This window comes from Lynx rufus, unplaced genomic scaffold (assembly GCF_022079265.1).
Source record: "Lynx rufus isolate CCGP_SWC_20201006 ecotype Redwood Valley unplaced genomic scaffold, mLynRuf1.p SCAF_39, whole genome shotgun sequence".
NCBI lineage: Eukaryota > Metazoa > Chordata > Mammalia > Carnivora > Felidae > Lynx > Lynx rufus.
In genome coordinates, this window is record NW_025814855.1 from 2,990,225 (window position 1) to 3,005,741 (window position 15,517).

The 15,517-nt window shown below is 58.7% G+C and overlaps 2 protein-coding genes across 3 annotated transcripts; both read left to right on the forward strand.

The window, feature by feature from the left end:
* The first annotated feature begins 445 nt into the window (after nt 1-445).
* Nucleotides 446-5,682, forward strand: FIZ1 (FLT3 interacting zinc finger 1). 2 transcript variants are annotated; one of them, XM_047094355.1, is made up of 3 exons: nt 446-517; nt 2,087-2,441; nt 3,409-5,682. In XM_047094355.1, the coding sequence occupies exons 2-3, from the start codon at nt 2,127-2,129 to the stop codon at nt 4,594-4,596; spliced, it is 1,503 nt and encodes a 500-aa protein (XP_046950311.1). In that variant the 5' UTR covers nt 446-517; nt 2,087-2,126; the 3' UTR covers nt 4,597-5,682. The 2 variants fall into 2 exon arrangements, with proteins under 2 accessions (XP_046950311.1, XP_046950310.1); XM_047094354.1 differs by lacking the exon at nt 446-517 and adding an exon at nt 1,042-1,454.
* A 7,427-nt stretch (nt 5,683-13,109) lies between these two features.
* ZNF579 (zinc finger protein 579) lies at nt 13,110-15,481 on the forward strand. Its single transcript, XM_047094447.1, is given in 2 exon segments — nt 13,110-15,143; nt 15,145-15,481. Coding segments are annotated over 2 exon segments (1,722 nt in total). The 5' UTR covers nt 13,110-13,661; the 3' UTR covers nt 15,385-15,481.
* Nucleotides 15,482-15,517: the final 36 nt, after the last annotated feature.

Consider the following 15,517-nt stretch of genomic DNA (forward strand, 5'->3'; position numbering starts at 1 on the left):
CCGTAATTAACATGGCGCCTGATAGGCTTCAAAGCCCCCTGGAGGGCTGACAACAACATGGGACCTGCTCTTTCCTCCTAACTCTACCACAGTCGCCGAACTTTGATTTTTCTTTTCTCCGGACTCAAAGCTACATCCTACACAGGAGGAGTCTAAGGCTGTGAAAAGGGAATCACATCTGCCCTCATCAACGTGAACTCCCGCCAGCACAGACACCGAGGGCAGGAGGCCGCGGCGGGAGCCTGTTGCCCTCAGTCTGTATGGCGCCGGGAGTTCCCCCCCCTTAGCTCCGCCCCACTCTGCCCTCACCAAAGATGGCGCCACCCTGGCTTCCCCAACTTCCAGTGCTGGGGAAGGGACGGGAAACAGGGATAAGGGCGGGCGGTGGGGAGGGGGAAGCCAAGGGGGCGGGAGAAAGGAGTGTGGGGGAGCAGGGAGTCGAGGCGGAAGTCGAGGGGCCCCCGGGTGGAAGTGACGCTGCCCCCGCTGCCCAAAATGTCGGCGCCCAGAGGGAGGTGTAAGTAATTAAAGAGAAAAGCCGACTGACTTTCCCGGCCTCCTGGGGCCGCCCCAGGGCTCCAAAACCCCCGCTCCGTGCGAGCGAGGTGGACTCGCCCGGCTGCGGGTCGCGCCTGACCTGCTCCCACCCCGGGCGCCCCGGGCCGCACCTCTTAGGGACAGGGGGGAGGGGCACAAAAGGCCGGTACTCAGGGCCTCGGTCCCAGAGCCGACAGGGGAGGGGGGGGGGCCAGTCCTGCAGGCGACTGGGTGGGAAGGAGGCGGGGCTTAGCGGCGACAGGGGCGGAGCAGCTGCGGGGAGGAGCTTCCAGAGGGGCGTGGCTTAGAATGGAAATAGGTTGGGCTTAGTGGAAGAAACGGGACTATGGGTAGAAAATGGGTGGGGCTTAGCAATGGGTGGGGCTTGATAAGGGGCGTGGCCAAGGAGTGCTAGGAGGGTCCCAGGTTGAAGGGTGGAAGGGACTTACCTGGGCTGAGTCGGGGGGGGGGGGGGAGGGGGGGGAAGCGGGAATGGGACTCAGGGCACAGGTGGGCGGAGCTTAGAGTAGAAGGGGAGTAGTTTGTGCAGGAGTGGGCGCAGTGAGGTGATGGGATTTAGGCGTGTAATGAGTCTTAGTGGAAATAACAAGTCTTCATAACGTAAGTGCAATGATTTGGAGGGCTGGGAAGGGGCTCCCCCCGGAAGGCTGAGTGGAGGGTCTTGGAAAGGACGGGCCCCCCTACAGGCTAGGTGGAGACGACAACCTGTGTGGCGTTCTGGAGGCGCACCTTAGCAGAGAAGAGATGGTAGGATTTAGAGAGCAATCTCAGAGGAACTTGGCGGGCAGTAGTAATCAGAACAGCTTGCCTGTTGAGCCTTTGCTGGGCCCCTGCCTGAGTCAGGGCGCGGCACGCACTGCCACAGTTTTGCTTACGCCTCACCTCCACTGCATGAGGTAGGTACCCCTGTTACTCCCACTGTGCAGATGGGCAGACTTTCTGCAGATGGACAGTTGGTTTCTTCAGAGGTTCCAGGACCATTCCTGGTCGCCCTGGAAGGTTGAACCAAGTGCACTTGGCCCCAAATCTTTGTCCCGCCCATTTGCTAGGAATGTGAATCTTTTCCCCCCCCGAAGATGACTTTCACTCTCGAAGAAGACTGGGAGGGACTTTCAGAGAGGAAGGGACTTGTCAGAGAATTCAAGAGGCAACTGGAACTTGAGGAGGAGTGGGTGGGACCTGATTCAGAGTGGCTGGGGGCTAACAGAGTGGGCGGGGCTTAGGGAGAAGGGGGGGGTCCAAGTAGAGAAGAGGCTTAAAAACACTCAGGAGTGTATTAGCCACTTGGCACTGATTAGGAAGATTGGCAGATGAGTGAGAGGAGGGTTTGTAGGAGAAGGGGAGGCTTAACGGTGGGTGGTCGTGGCTTGGAGGTTGAGTGTAGCTTGGAGGTTGAGTGTAGCTTGGAGGGAAGTGGGAAGGGTTCCCAGGGGACAGACAGCGGGTCCTGAGTCCAAGGAGACTGATAGGAGAGGGCTGATGGGGAGCTGACTGCTTCACCTGCCCTCCATGTCTCCCCTCGCTCCAGAGAGAGCCTCCACTCGCCACTGCCCTCCCACCACGCCACCATGGATGATGCCCCGCTGCCAGTGCCCCCGGTCCCCGCCCCGGCCCCGGCCCCAGCACCTCCCGCTGCTGCTGCTCCCCGGGTCCCATTTCACTGCAGTGAGTGTGGCAAGAGCTTCCGCTACCGCTCGGACCTTCGGCGCCACTTCGCCCGGCACACTGCACTCAAACCCCACGCGTGTCCGCGCTGTGGCAAGGGCTTCAAACACAGCTTCAACCTGGCCAACCACCTGCGTTCGCACACCGGCGAGCGGCCCTACCGCTGCTCTGCCTGCCCTAAAGGGTTCCGAGACTCCACCGGCCTGCTGCACCACCAGGTGAGTCCCGCAGGCTGGGCTCAGGCTGGCCTCCCTGGTCTGGACACACCCTTGGAGCCACAGGGCCCCACTTTGGGCAGCAGACAGCGCTGTGCTTTCTCATTTAGCTTTACAGTTCAACAGGCAGGCACTACCAATCAAAAGGACTGGGCGCTCAAAATCTGTCTCTAGTACTCCCAGACTTTTAAATAAACCACAAGGGCCACTATCAGTAAGGCACAGTCTTGTGTAACACACTGGCCACATTTCACGTGCTCAAAAGCCAGGTGTCGCTGGTGGCTGCCATATTGGTCAGTGAAGATACACAACACCTCCATCAGTGCAGAAAGCTCTGTTGGACAGTTCTTGCTCTAGAAGGTTGGACATTTACCTTGAAAAACCACCTCCCATCCCAGGGGATTATGAAAGATCCTCTCCACCTCTTCCTGATATCCACCACCTTAGAGGACATCCATAGGAGGGCGGAACGTTTATCAATAATAATTACAATTTCTAGGAATTGAGTAGCTATTTAGTGATGATTTTATCCTATACTCACAACGACCCTGTAAGATGGCACATCTTGTGCCCGTGTCACAGAGGAGAAAAGCAGAGCCTCAGAGATGATGTTACTTGTCTAGTTTTCACTGCAAGTAGAAGGCAGAGGGGGGACTTGAACCCAGGTTTGTTAGTGCTCAGAGCCCTAGTACCTAGCCATTCTCCCAGGGAGTCCCAGTTTCCTAGGTGGGCTTGGTGAAAATGAGGAAGAGTTAGTCTGGACGAATGGGAGGAAGAGTTCTCCAGCCTAAAGGAACAGCACGTGCAAAGGTCCTGCGAGGGAAGGGGCAGAAAGAATCCCAACATGACCCAAATCAGAGAAGAAGAGGGAGAAGGTCGAAGCTAGGCAAGGCCAGTCGGGAGGGCAGGAATCTGCCCTGCAGACTGGACCCTCTGCTCTGATGCCACGCTCTCCCTCTCTCCCTCCCAGGTCGTCCACACTGGTGAGAAACCCTACTGCTGCCTGGTATGCGAGCTGCGCTTCTCCTCACGCTCCAGCTTGGGCCGCCACCTCAAGCGCCAGCACCGTGGGGTGCTCCCGTCTCCACTGCAGCCCGGCCCAGGCCTGCCCGCCCTGAGCGCGCCCTGCTCCGTCTGCTGCAACGTGGGCCCCTGCTCGGTGTGCGGGGGTGCGGGAGCTGCTGGCGGAGAGGGCCCAGAGGCGGCGGGCGCGGGCCCGGGCAGCTGGGGGCTGGCGGAGGCCGCGGCCGCGGCCGCCGCCTCACTGCCCCCGTTCGCCTGCGGAGCCTGTGCGCGGCGCTTCGACCAGGGCCGCGAGCTGGCGGCCCACTGGGCGGCGCACACTGATGTGAAGCCCTTCAAGTGCCCGCGCTGCGAGCGCGACTTCAACGCCCCCGCGCTGCTAGAGCGGCACAAGCTGACGCACGACCTGCAGAGCCCGGGCGCGCCCCCTGCGCAGGCCTGGGCCGCGGGGGCGGCCGACGGCGGCGGAGGCGGCGGTCCTGCGGAGGCAGGCAGCACCCAGCCGTCCTGGGACGGCGGGCTGCTCCTGGGCCACGCCGGGGGCGGCGTGCCTGAGCTCCGGGGGCTGCTCCCCGAGGGTGGCGGGGAGGCCCCAGCGCCCGCGGCCGTGGCCGAGGCGCCGGAAGACACCCTGTACCAGTGCGACTGCGGGACCTTCTTCGCTTCAGCTGCCGCGCTGGCCAGCCACCTGGAGGCCCACTCGGGGCCCGCCACCTACGGCTGCGGCCACTGCGGGGCCCTGTACGCGGCCCTGGCGGCCCTAGAAGAGCACCGGCGGGCCAGCCACGGCGAGGGTGGAGGGGCGGAGGCGACGCCCGCGGCCCCGGAGGGGGAGCCGGCGGCCGGGGAGGCCGCGTCCGGCTCGGGCCGGGGCAAGAAGATCTTCGGCTGCTCCGAGTGCGAGAAGCTGTTCCGCTCGCCGCGCGACCTGGAGAGGCACGTGCTGGTGCACACGGGCGAGAAGCCGTTCCCGTGCCTCGAGTGCGGCAAGTTCTTCCGCCACGAGTGCTACCTCAAGCGCCACCGGCTGCTGCACGGCACCGAGCGGCCCTTTCCCTGCCACATTTGCGGCAAGGGCTTCATCACGCTCAGCAACCTCTCTCGGCACCTGAAGCTGCACCGGGGCATGGACTGACGGCCAGGCCGCGCCTCCGCCCAACCGCCCCTCCCCGGGGCGGGGCTGGACTTGGGCCCGGCCCGGCCCGGATGCAGATCCACGGGCCCTGAAGCAAGGGGACCCTGGCTGGAGAGACAGGGCCACCAGACGCCCACACAGGGCCCTGAGCTGGAGGGCAGCAAATAAACGGAGAGATTCCTCAGCTCCGGGGTCCAGGGTCCATGAAGAGACCCCTGAGTGTGAGACCCCTGGAATATACGCTGGGCACCCCCAAGTCAATAGGCAGCCTCCAAGCTGTGGGGACCTAGCAGTGAGAAATGGGTCTCCCAAGTACTTCTCATCTTGAGGGCCCTAATAATGACAGATGGGCACCTTCCCCCCCCCCCAAGGGAAGGCTGCCCCTCTCCCTGAGAGCCATCATTCCCAACGACCTTGATCTGGAGAATGTGGGGAGATCATGACCCCGAATTTCCCTAGATCCCCTCCAAATGCTACCCACCAGTCACTGGTGTCCCCCCCCCCAAAATGGATATAGCCGGAATCTGCCTTCCCCCGCTCCCACCCCATTTCATTCCTTATGCTGAAAGAGGACCAGGGTAGATGTCCCCTGCCCTCAGCCCCCACTCCCCAATTAGGTCTCCCTCTCCTACTGCAGAATGGATCAACCCTAATGATCTTCCCCACCCCCAACCACTAGAATAGGCTGGTTTGAAATCCCTCCTGCCCAGTAGAATGAACTGATTCAGATACACACCCCTGTCCACTGGAATGGGCTGGTCCAGACTGTGGCCTGCCCCCCCACCCTCCTTAGGTGAATACGGCAGACACTCCTCCCTCGCTCTCGAGTGTGGGCCAGTCCACATCATTCCCCATCCTGTGAACTCATCTGAATGGGAGGTGGTGGACATTGGGGTTTTCCTCCCACTCTGCTGTAGCACCTGTCAGTCTTTCCATCTCTGTTGGTTTGTCTGTCTCTGTGTTCCCCTCAACCCCAAGGGGGAAGGGGGTTTGGCTAGGGGGTTCCCCCCTGTGAGCCTCGACCTTGCCCCCTCATCCCACTCCCTAATGTCTCCAGGACCCCAATAAACCTTGTCCTGTCAGTCACTGATGTCTCATTTTCTGATCCTTGGCTCCAGAGAGGTGGGAGTTTCTCCCTCCCTGGTTTAGGACAGGCCCCCTAAATAAAGATCTTTCCTCCCTCCCTCCTGACAAGTTTTGAGTCGAGAGTGCACGGCCATTAAAATCAGAAAGGGTTTAAGTCTCACCAAAAGGGAACCCAGTCCCTTAAATACAACATCCGTCTCCAATGGGCTAAACATGCCCTTTAGAAACCATCAATCCCATAAGACTTGCCCCCTAAAAACCAAACTATCTCCTTAAAGAAAAGTTGTACCCCTAAGCAGAGACCCTATCTCTTAGACTCCGCCTCCAGGTGTCCAAATTTGTACCTTGAACGCTTACATCCAATTCCTAGGATAGGATTCGCCCATCAGGGAAGGGGTCAGCCATTCGTATTGTCTTCTGTGCACTAGATTACATTCCTGTATACTGAGTGCCTATTCTGTGCCAGGCATTGTAATCCTCTCTGGGGATCCAACAGCAAAGAAAATAACTCCTCATGGGGTTTCTATGTTTAGTGTGGGGGCGATAGGGTGGAGAAAAGAGTAATCAAAGAAAGGAGAGTGATTTCCAGATGGTTTTGAGCATCTGAAGGAGATGAGGAGAGGGTGTTAAGAAAGTGACTCTGCCATCCCAGTTCGGGTGTCCCGTGGGCTTCTCTACAGAGGTGGCATGTGATCTGGAACCTGAAGGGTGGTGAGAGACCAGCGAGGAGGATGCCTGGATGGGCACGGAGAAGAGGGAAGAACTGAGGTCGAGGGGTCAGGTCACGCAGAGGCTGGTGGGCCTTCCAGGTCATCGAAAGCAAGATTTTAACGTGGAGGGATGGGATCACTCTTGCACTTTACAAAGTTCCCTCTGGCTGCTGAGTGGAGAAGGAACTGGAGGGGTACAATGGAAGCAGAAGACTATAGCAGTCCAGCAGGAGAGATGGGGGGGGTGGCTAGACCTTAGTGGTGGAGAGAAATGGGTGGGTTCGAGATGAATTCTGTAAGTAGAATGTGAGTGTGTGTGTGTGTAACTGAAAGGGAGGAATCAAGAGGGTCTGGTTGAGTGGTGGCATTTTGAATTAAGAACAGAAAAGGGGAAGAACACATTTGGGTAGGGGTTTAGGTGAATCAAGAATTCCATTTTGAGCTTCTTAAATATAAGATGCCTGGGAGATTGGCATGCTCTAATGAGGCTGAAGATGTGCATATCTCGCGATGCAGCAATCCCACTGCTAGCCACAAGCCCCAGAGAAATCCCTTCACCTGCACTGGGAGACACACAGAAAAACACTCCCAGCAGCACATATGGTCAGCCTCAAACTCTGAACAACTGGAACATCACTGTGAGGGTCTGAATGTTTGTGTCCCCATCAAAATTGATATGCTGAAATCCTAAAGCCCAGTGTGACAGCATTTGGAGATGGAGCTATTGGGAGGTGCTTAAATCACGAGGGTGGAGTCCTCATGCATGGGATTAGTGACCACATTCCAAAGGCTCCAGAGTGATCCCTAGTCCTCTCCACCATGTGAGGACGCAGCAAGAAGTCAGTGGCCATCAGGGCCTAGGAGAGGCAAGCATGCTGGTGCCTTGATCTTGGACCTCTGGCTTCCAGGACTGTGAGCAATAAATTTCTGTTGTTTACAAGCCACCCAGTCTGCGGTATTTTGTTACGGCAGCCAGAACAGAATAAGACATCCATCAACAGTATAGCAGGTCAATAAACAGTGCTATATTATGCTGTGGAATACTATACAGCAATGAAATGAAAGGAGTGCAGAAACCCACATTTGCATGGATGAAAGTTACAAAGAAACCCAATGCAAGAAGGCAAGAAGAAGCCCATGGAGTATGATCCCATTTATATAACATTCATAAAGCCAGCAAAACTATAATACTGTTCAGGATGTATTGTGGGTCGTGAACCATCTAGAAAAGCGAGGAAAACATTTGCCCATAAAAACTCAGAACGGTGGGGTTGGATGCATCACGTCCAATCTTCTGTGGAGTCTGGGGTGGGAGCTAACATTCCATGTCTTAATCTGGTGATCATTCTTTGCTAACTGTGCATTTGTATCGTGCTCTTTTAGTCTATGAGTCTCGCATCTCACAAGAAAAAAAATGTAGAGGCAACCCGGGATCCAGGAACCAGACTCATCCCCTGGGGCAAAAAAAAGAAAAAAAAGAGAATCTGTCTTGGAGAAACAAGACCCGCCCCCTTAGATTCAGGCACCGCCCCAGGGACAAGACCCGCCCACTTGGAGACCTGCTCGGTGTCGAGCACAGAGGGTCTGGAAAGGAGCCAGGGTTGTCATGGAGATGGCCTCCAGCTAAGGATTAATGAAGAGGGACCTGTGGAGGCTCCACTCCTCCCACCTCACCTCCAATCCAATCCTTTCTCTTCTGAGACAATAGCGAAAGGGATTCACCCATTTCCCCCATCCCCCCACCCCAGGGCCTCCCAAGGGCCCAAGGCTGGACCCTGTACCTAACTCCTCTCACTGTGGCCCCATTTCATAGGTGTGCTAACTGAGGCTCCGAAGGAACGAGGGAGGATTTTGCTCTCCAGAGAGCCGATTATTGGGCTGACGCTGACGACTCGCTCGCAGCTGATCCGTCCAGGCGGCCACCTGGACGCTCACCCGAGCTCCTCGTCTCCCCACCCAGCCTCAGTCTTCTCCCTTCAGGGGGTCCCCCTCTCCTGAAGCCCCAGCCTCGTCCCCTCTTCACTCCTCATCCACATTTCTGTGCGCGGCTTGGTGCTGAGGGGTGAGCATTTCAGCATTTCAGCAAAGCCTGCCCTCAGGGAATTATTTCCACTCCTGCGGAGGGGGAGATGGGCCATCAGTGGGTAATCCACAAGTAGCCTAATGCTACTTTGCTGTAAGTACAGGTTGGAAATTGAGGCAGAGTAAGGACCAGAGGGTGACAGGAGGGATCTTTTAGCTAAGGCGGACAGGAGAGGTGTCTCTGAGGACATCTGAAAGAAATGATGGGAGTAAGGGAAACTTCGTGGAAATCTAGGGGAAGGGCATTCCGGAGAGGGAGAACAGCACGTTGAAAGGCCCTGGGGTCCACAGAGAGCAAAGAGGACGGTGTGGCTGGAGCAGAGAGTGAAGCAGGGAGAGAGAGGTGGCAGTCAGCTGAGGGAGGCTCCAGGGGCCAGACCCGTCCAGCCTTACAGGGAGGGGTGAGGAACTCGGGAGGAAGGGATGGGGAGCACGAGAGGTTGTTCAGCGCTAGAGTGACAGCCTGTGATTTCTGGGTGCGGGAGACTGGCCGGGAGGTAGGGGGGCTGGAAGCAGGAGAGCCAATGAGGAGGCAGTTGCAGTGGGACTGGCCCCCCGGAGTGCAGCCCGGAGCCAATCAGAGCCAGGTCCCGCCCCCTGCCCGAGAGGCCGGCCCTGCCCAGGCCCCCCTCTCTCACCTGGGCCCGCGCCCCGCCTCCTCCCTGCTCCCAGCCTGGGTCTCCCCTGCATCCGGCCGGGCCTCCACGCGGGTCCCACAGGAATTTCTCTAAAACACTAATCGGATCATGTGACTCTCCAGCTTAAAACCTTTTCAATGGCTTCTCAGTGCGCTAGGAATGCGTCCAGCATTCAGCTTGGACTAAGGCTGAACACAGTGGCTCGTGCGGGTCCCGGCCTCTCTCCACCACACTGCCGGCTCTGATGTCCCAATCCAAGACCCTCAGTCTCCCCCAAGACAAGACCCCCCTCCCCACCCCACCCCATACATGCTGTTCTCTCTGCTTGACACTTTATTTCTCACCTCTCCATTCCTGAATTTTCCTTCCTTCCTTCCTTCCTTCCTTCCTTCCTTTTTTTTGGGGGGGGGGGTAAGGAAAAAAACGTTAAGCCTGTAAAATGTAGATAATGAAGGTGAAATAGCCACACATACCCCCTCGATATAGACTCGGAAGAATTGAAAGCGGCCATTCAAACGAAAATATATTCTTGAACGTTCATAACAGCACTATTCACAATAGCAAACAAAAGGTAGAAATAACCCAATGTCCATGAACAAATGGGCAGACCAACACAATGCAGTCTACCCATACAGTGGAATATTATTCAACCATAAAGAGGAAGGGCATACGGATACATGCCGCAACATAGATGAATCTGGAAAACATGCTAAGTGAAAGAAACAAGTCATAAAAAATCACGTATTGTATGACTCAGTCGATATGAAATGTCCACAGTAGGCCAAGCCATAGAGAGACAAAGCTGAACGTTGGTTGCCAGGGGCTGGGAGGAGAAAGGGCATGGAGAGTGACAGCTTCATGCATCTAGATTCCTGTTTGGGAAGATGAAAAATTCTGATACTAGATGGTAGGCATGGTTGACATCTCGATGGTGACATCGAGAATGTATTTAATGCCACTGACATTAATGCCACACCCACCCCTATATACTACCAGCTTTGGGACATTAGAGACATACCTCACTCTCCATAGGCGCCTCTAGGATCTGATTGCTTCTCCCTGCTATAAAATACCCCCTACCTGGGGTGCCTGGGTAGCTCAGTCAGTTAAGCGTCTGACTTTGGCTCAGATCACAATCTCGAGGTTTGTGAATTTGAGCCCCGAGTCAGCCCATTTCAGATTCTCTGTCTCTCTGCCCCTCCCCTGTTCGTTCTCTCTCTCTCTCAAATATAAAAAATAAAACATAGAAGGCACCCCCTAGCCCATATTTGGTAGTTATTATCTCCATGGTATTTTTAGACTTTCACTCATACATATATATCCTTTAGAAAGTAGTATTATTGACCAGATGCTTTTAAAAATCAAGCTGTAGGCCTCTGTCGTCTCCCCCATCTCTTTCTGAGATGCAAAGACTCCTGGAGACTCGCTTAGCTTTGAAATGTTTTAGTGCCTTGCTTTACCATTCTTTAAAATGGGAGAATAACATGACCCACTCCATATGGCAAGGAGACACAACTGGGTTTGTATTTGTAAGGCGCTTACAAGGCTACACTATTATTAATTTTCATTTTATTTATTTTTCATTACCCTCCCCCTTCCATCTATTTCTTGTACCCTTACTTTCTTGAGTATGGAACACATTCACATGGTTTCAAATTCAAAAAGTACAAAAGGATAGAGTGTAGCAAGTTTCAGTTCTGAGAGTTAGACAAAGTTGCGAGTTTCCTGTCTCCTCCACCAGTTCTTCCAGATGCAAACCACTGATGAGCAGATAGTTAGAACAGGTCACAGACTGTTTTCCAGCTGCCTTTTCCCCCCCTTCCCTTTACATTATCACTTGGAGCCTTTCATATTTTTACCCAGTAAGTTTCTTCATTCTGTTGTTGTTGTTGTTGTTGTTGTTGTTGTTGTTATAATTATATTCATCTTTTTTATTAATCTGATGATGATGATGATGACACACAGCATTCCACCGGACAGATCAGTCGTGACTTCTCGCTCGAATCCCCTACCGATGGGCATTTAGCTCATTTCCAGTCTTCTGCAGTGATGTGTAGTACTACACTCATTCCTGATACAGATTTCATTTTGCATGTTTCCAAACAGGTCTGACAGAAAAGATCCTGGAATTGTTCGCTTGTTAAGGTTGTTCCAAACTTCACTCGCCCCAGGGCGCCTGGGTGGCTCAGTAGTCGGTTAGGCATCCAACTTTGGCTCAGGTCATGATCTCATGGTTTGTGGGTTCGAGCCCCGCGTCGGGCTCCGTGCTGACAGTTCAGAGCCGGGAGCCTGCTTCAGAATCTGTATCTCCCTCTCTCTCTCTCTCTCTCTGCCCCTCCCCCACTCGTGCTCTATCTGTCTCTCTCTCTCAAAAACAAATAAACGTCAAATTCCATTCGCCCCAGCCGTGTACAAGAGGTTCCAGTTCCCACACTCTCGCCAACAATGTTGAGCATGTATTTCACCTTAAACCAACGGTGACTAGCTGCAGGCATACCTCCACCACGTGCCTTTTCTGCTCAGCACCAGGTATTTGAGGTGTCGTGTGGAGGCACATGTCTCTACCCTTTCCATTCGCTCATCATTCTCATCCCTAACGGTTGACTTTCCTCATGCAAGTTTCCGCTGAAACAGTGTTGCCTCCTGCAAGACCTTGAGGGTTGCTCTCACCCCTGTGTGGGATCAGCTCAGTGCCGCCTCTGTTCTCTGTGTTCCCACCAAACCCTCTTTCCTGCGACAGAGCACATTTTTCCAGGAGGGCAATTGGATCTGTGTCTGACCGCGTCCTCCTTGAGATTCCTGCAGACAGGGTCCAATGGCCTGTGTCTTTGCCACTGAAGCTCCAGCACCAAGGACAGAGCTAGCCCATAGTAGGTGCTCAGCGGATCTCGGTAGTTTAGGATGGAGTGAGTATGTGTGGCAAGGAATATGCAGAATGGACTTGGAGTAGGTGCTCAGTAAATACTGGTGTCTTGGGAGCGAACGATTATGCACAGGGCTTATCATGGAGGGGTACACTGAGGCCAGGAGAAGGGGAAGTCGCTTGCTCAGGCAGCCAAGTGATGGCTGGAATCGGGTTCTAGTCCAGAGCGCCCCCACTTTCCCTGAGGCCTCTGCCACCGCCTCATTCATCGCGGTCCCCTGGCACCCCCCTCGCCCGACACAGTGCCTGGCACAGACAGGACCTGATAAATGTGTATTTGTTGAAGCCATGAATGAATATGTGTGTCCGTTGGGGTGGGGAGGGGAGCTGGACCCGGCCTCCCAGGCCCGCAGCCCCCTCCCCGTGCGGGACCCAGGAATCCAAGCCGCCCTCCCTCCCCGCCCCCTGGGTCCCCTCGTCCTCCCGCTTCCGGCTTCCCAGCCAGTCTTTCCTCTTCGGGGCTCCGTGGAAACACCGGGTTTCCGGGGGGAAGGCTTAGGCGGTGACACCGAGCCCAGCCTCCTCCACCCCCCACCACGCTCGGGCCCTCCCTCCCTCCCTCCCCGCCACCACCGTCCGCGTTTGGCCGGCCGCGGGGAAGGAAGAAAGGAGCGAAGGAGGCGGAGGTAAGAACCCTGCGCCCAGCGATCAGGGCCGAGCCCCAGGCCCTGGGCCCAGAAATCTGTGAGGCCTCGAACCGCGGCCCCAATTCTGCTGATCAGGCCTGCAGGGAACCGCAGGCTGGGCCCAGTGGGGAGACCGCCCCCCCCACCTCCTTGGGCACCTAGGGCTCAGGACCCCAGCAGCCTTGGTGGGGGGCAGGCGTCCAGGGGCCTGGCCCCCAGCAGCCTCCTCCCTGGAGCATTCCGGCAGTGGAGCCCCCAGTCCCCTCCTCTCCCTTGTCTTAGGAGCCCAGCCCCCTCCCTCAATCCTCTCTGCCCCTGGGACCCAGGAATCCATACCGCTTCCCACACAGGAGTGGATCCCAGCCACCTCCCAAACCTGGGGTCCCAGGCCCCGGCGCCCACCTCCCTCAGTCCCAGGAGTGTGGCCGCCCAGCCTTCTCCCGGGCTGAGAGGCTGAGGCAGCCCTCCTACTCCTGGCCTCTCCCAGACCCCGGTCTGGGTACCCACATTCCATTTCCGGGGCCTCCCAGTGTTGAATTCCACCCCCTCCACTCGGGCACCACAGGCTGGTTCCCAGCCCCTCCCAAAGCGCTCCAGCCCGGCCCCTGAGGAAGAGCGCTTGGCTCACTGTCTCCCTGTCTCCTCTCCTGTCCTCGTCTCTGGCTTGTTCCCTCTCGCTGTCTCGCCGTCTCTCCCCACCTCCACCCTGCTGAGGTTCTTCTGGTCTCTGTGTTTGCACCGTCTCTCCCCAAACCTCTTTGTTTTCTCCCCATCTCTGTCTCTGCTGGGAGTCCTCACCTCTCTCTCCTGCTGTCTCCCACCATCCTGTCTGACCGCTTCTCCTGCTGTCGGTCGTTCTGTCCCCACGTCTCTGTGTCTCTTCTGTCTTGCTGGCTCTCTCCTTTGCCTGGCTAAACAGCTGACCATCTCTGCCTCTCCGTCTGGCTCTCTGTCTCTGCTTCCCTGCCCACATCTCCCTTGATCCAACACCCTCCCCACAATGTCTCCTTGTCTCCCCTTTCTCCTTACAGGCATGGACCCGCAGCCCCCTCCACCCGCCCAGGGCAGCCCGCCTCACCGTGGCCGGGGCCGGGGCCGCGGCCGGGGCCGGGGCCGCGGCCGCGGCCGTGGCAGGGGGGGCGCTGGAGCCCCTCGGGCCCCCCTGCCCTGCCCCACCTGCGGCCGCCTCTTCCGCTTCCCCTACTACCTCTCCCGGCACCGGCTGAGCCACTCGGGCCTCCGACCCCACGCCTGCCCCCTGTGCCCCAAGGCCTTCCGCCGGCCTGCGCACCTCTCCCGCCACCTGCGTGGCCACGGGCCCCAACCCCCGCTGCGCTGCGCCGCCTGCCCCCGCACCTTCCCTGAGCCCGCCCAGCTCAGGCGCCACCTGGCCCAGGAGCACGCGGGCGGCGAGGTCGAGCTGGCCATCGAGAGGGCGGCCAAGGAGGCCGCGGAGACCAGCTGGGGCCCGCAGGACGCCAGCGCCGAGCAGCCGAGCACCGCGGCGGCGGGGGCCGCCGAGGAGGAGGCCGCGTGGCCCGAGACGTGGCCGGCGGGGGAGCCGGCCACGCTGGCGGCCCCCGCGAGCTCGGAGCCCCGCGAGTCGGAGGAGGAGGAGGCCGAGGCCGGGGCGGCCGAGCTGAGGGCCGAGCTGGCGCTGGCGGCCGGGCGCCAGGAGGAGAAGCAGGTCCTGCTCCAGGCCGACTGGACGCTGCTGTGCCTCCGCTGTCGCGAAGCCTTCGCCACGAAGGGCGAGCTCAAAGCGCACCCGTGTCTGCGCCCCGAGGGCGAGCAGGAGGGGGAAGGGGGCCCCCCGCCCCGCCCCAAGCGCCACCAGTGCTCCATCTGCCTCAAGGCCTTCGCCAGGCCCTGGTCGCTGTCCCGCCACCGGCTGGTCCACTCCACCGACCGCCCCTTCGTGTGCCCGGACTGCGGCCTGGCCTTCCGCCTCGCCTCCTACCTCCGCCAGCACCGCCGCGTCCACGGCGCGCTCAGCCTCCTGGCCCCGCTGCCCCCGGCGGGCAGGAAGGACGACAAGGCCTCGGGCGGCCGGAACTCAGGGAAGGGGCCCGAGGGGGGCGAGGGGGCCGAGTGCGGGAGCGCCTCGGAGGGGGGAGAAGGCGGGCAGAACGGAGGCGACGCCGCCCCGGCCCGGCCCCCCGCCGGGGAGCCCCGCTTCTGGTGCCCCGAGTGCGGCAAGGGCTTCCGGCGCCGGGCGCACCTGCGACAGCACGGGGTGACCCACTCGGGGGCGCGCCCGTTCCAGTGCGTGCGCTGCCAGAGGGAGTTCAAGCGCCTGGCGGACCTGGCCCGCCACGCGCAGGTGCACGCGGGGGGCCCGGCCCCGCACCCCTGCCCGCGCTGCCCGCGCCGCTTCTCGCGCGCCTATAGCCTCCTGCGCCACCAACGCTGCCACCGCGCTGAGCTGGAGAGGGCCGCCGCCTTGCAGGCGCTCCAGGCCCAGGCCCCGCCGTCGCCCCCGCCGCCCCCCGCCGCCGCCGCCAGCCGGGCGGGAGGACGAGGAAGGGCTCCCGCTGCCCGTCGCACACATCAAGGAAGAGCCGCCCTCCCCGGGGTCCCCACCCCAGTCGCCGCCACCGGCCCCCCCTGTCTTCCTCAGCGCCTCCTGTTTCGACAGCCAGGACCATTCGGCCTTCCAGATGGAGGAGGAAGAGCTCGACAGCAAGGCTCACCTGCGCGGGTCGGGCGGCCTGGCCTCCTGACCTTCACACCCACTCTCGGCCGCTCCATTTGGCTCCCGGTTTGCCAGACGGAGGAGGGAAGTCCAAGAGCAGGCGCCTCCTCCGTCTCCCCACCCGTCCCCTTCCAGCCCTCAACACTAAGGAGGGTGGGCCC

Excerpts from the sequence above, each read along its gene's own strand:
- FIZ1 (XM_047094354.1), top strand. The coding sequence starts at position 1,303 with ATGGTAGGATTTAGAGAGCAATCTCAGAGGAACTTGGCGGGCAGTAGT. Across the intron at positions 1,455-2,086 it reads CCTCACCTCCACTGCATGAG|AGAGAGCCTCCACTCGCCAC; the intron begins GTAGGTACCCCT and ends CCCTCGCTCCAG. Across the intron at positions 2,442-3,408 it reads CCGGCCTGCTGCACCACCAG|GTCGTCCACACTGGTGAGAA; the intron begins GTGAGTCCCGCA and ends TCTCCCTCCCAG.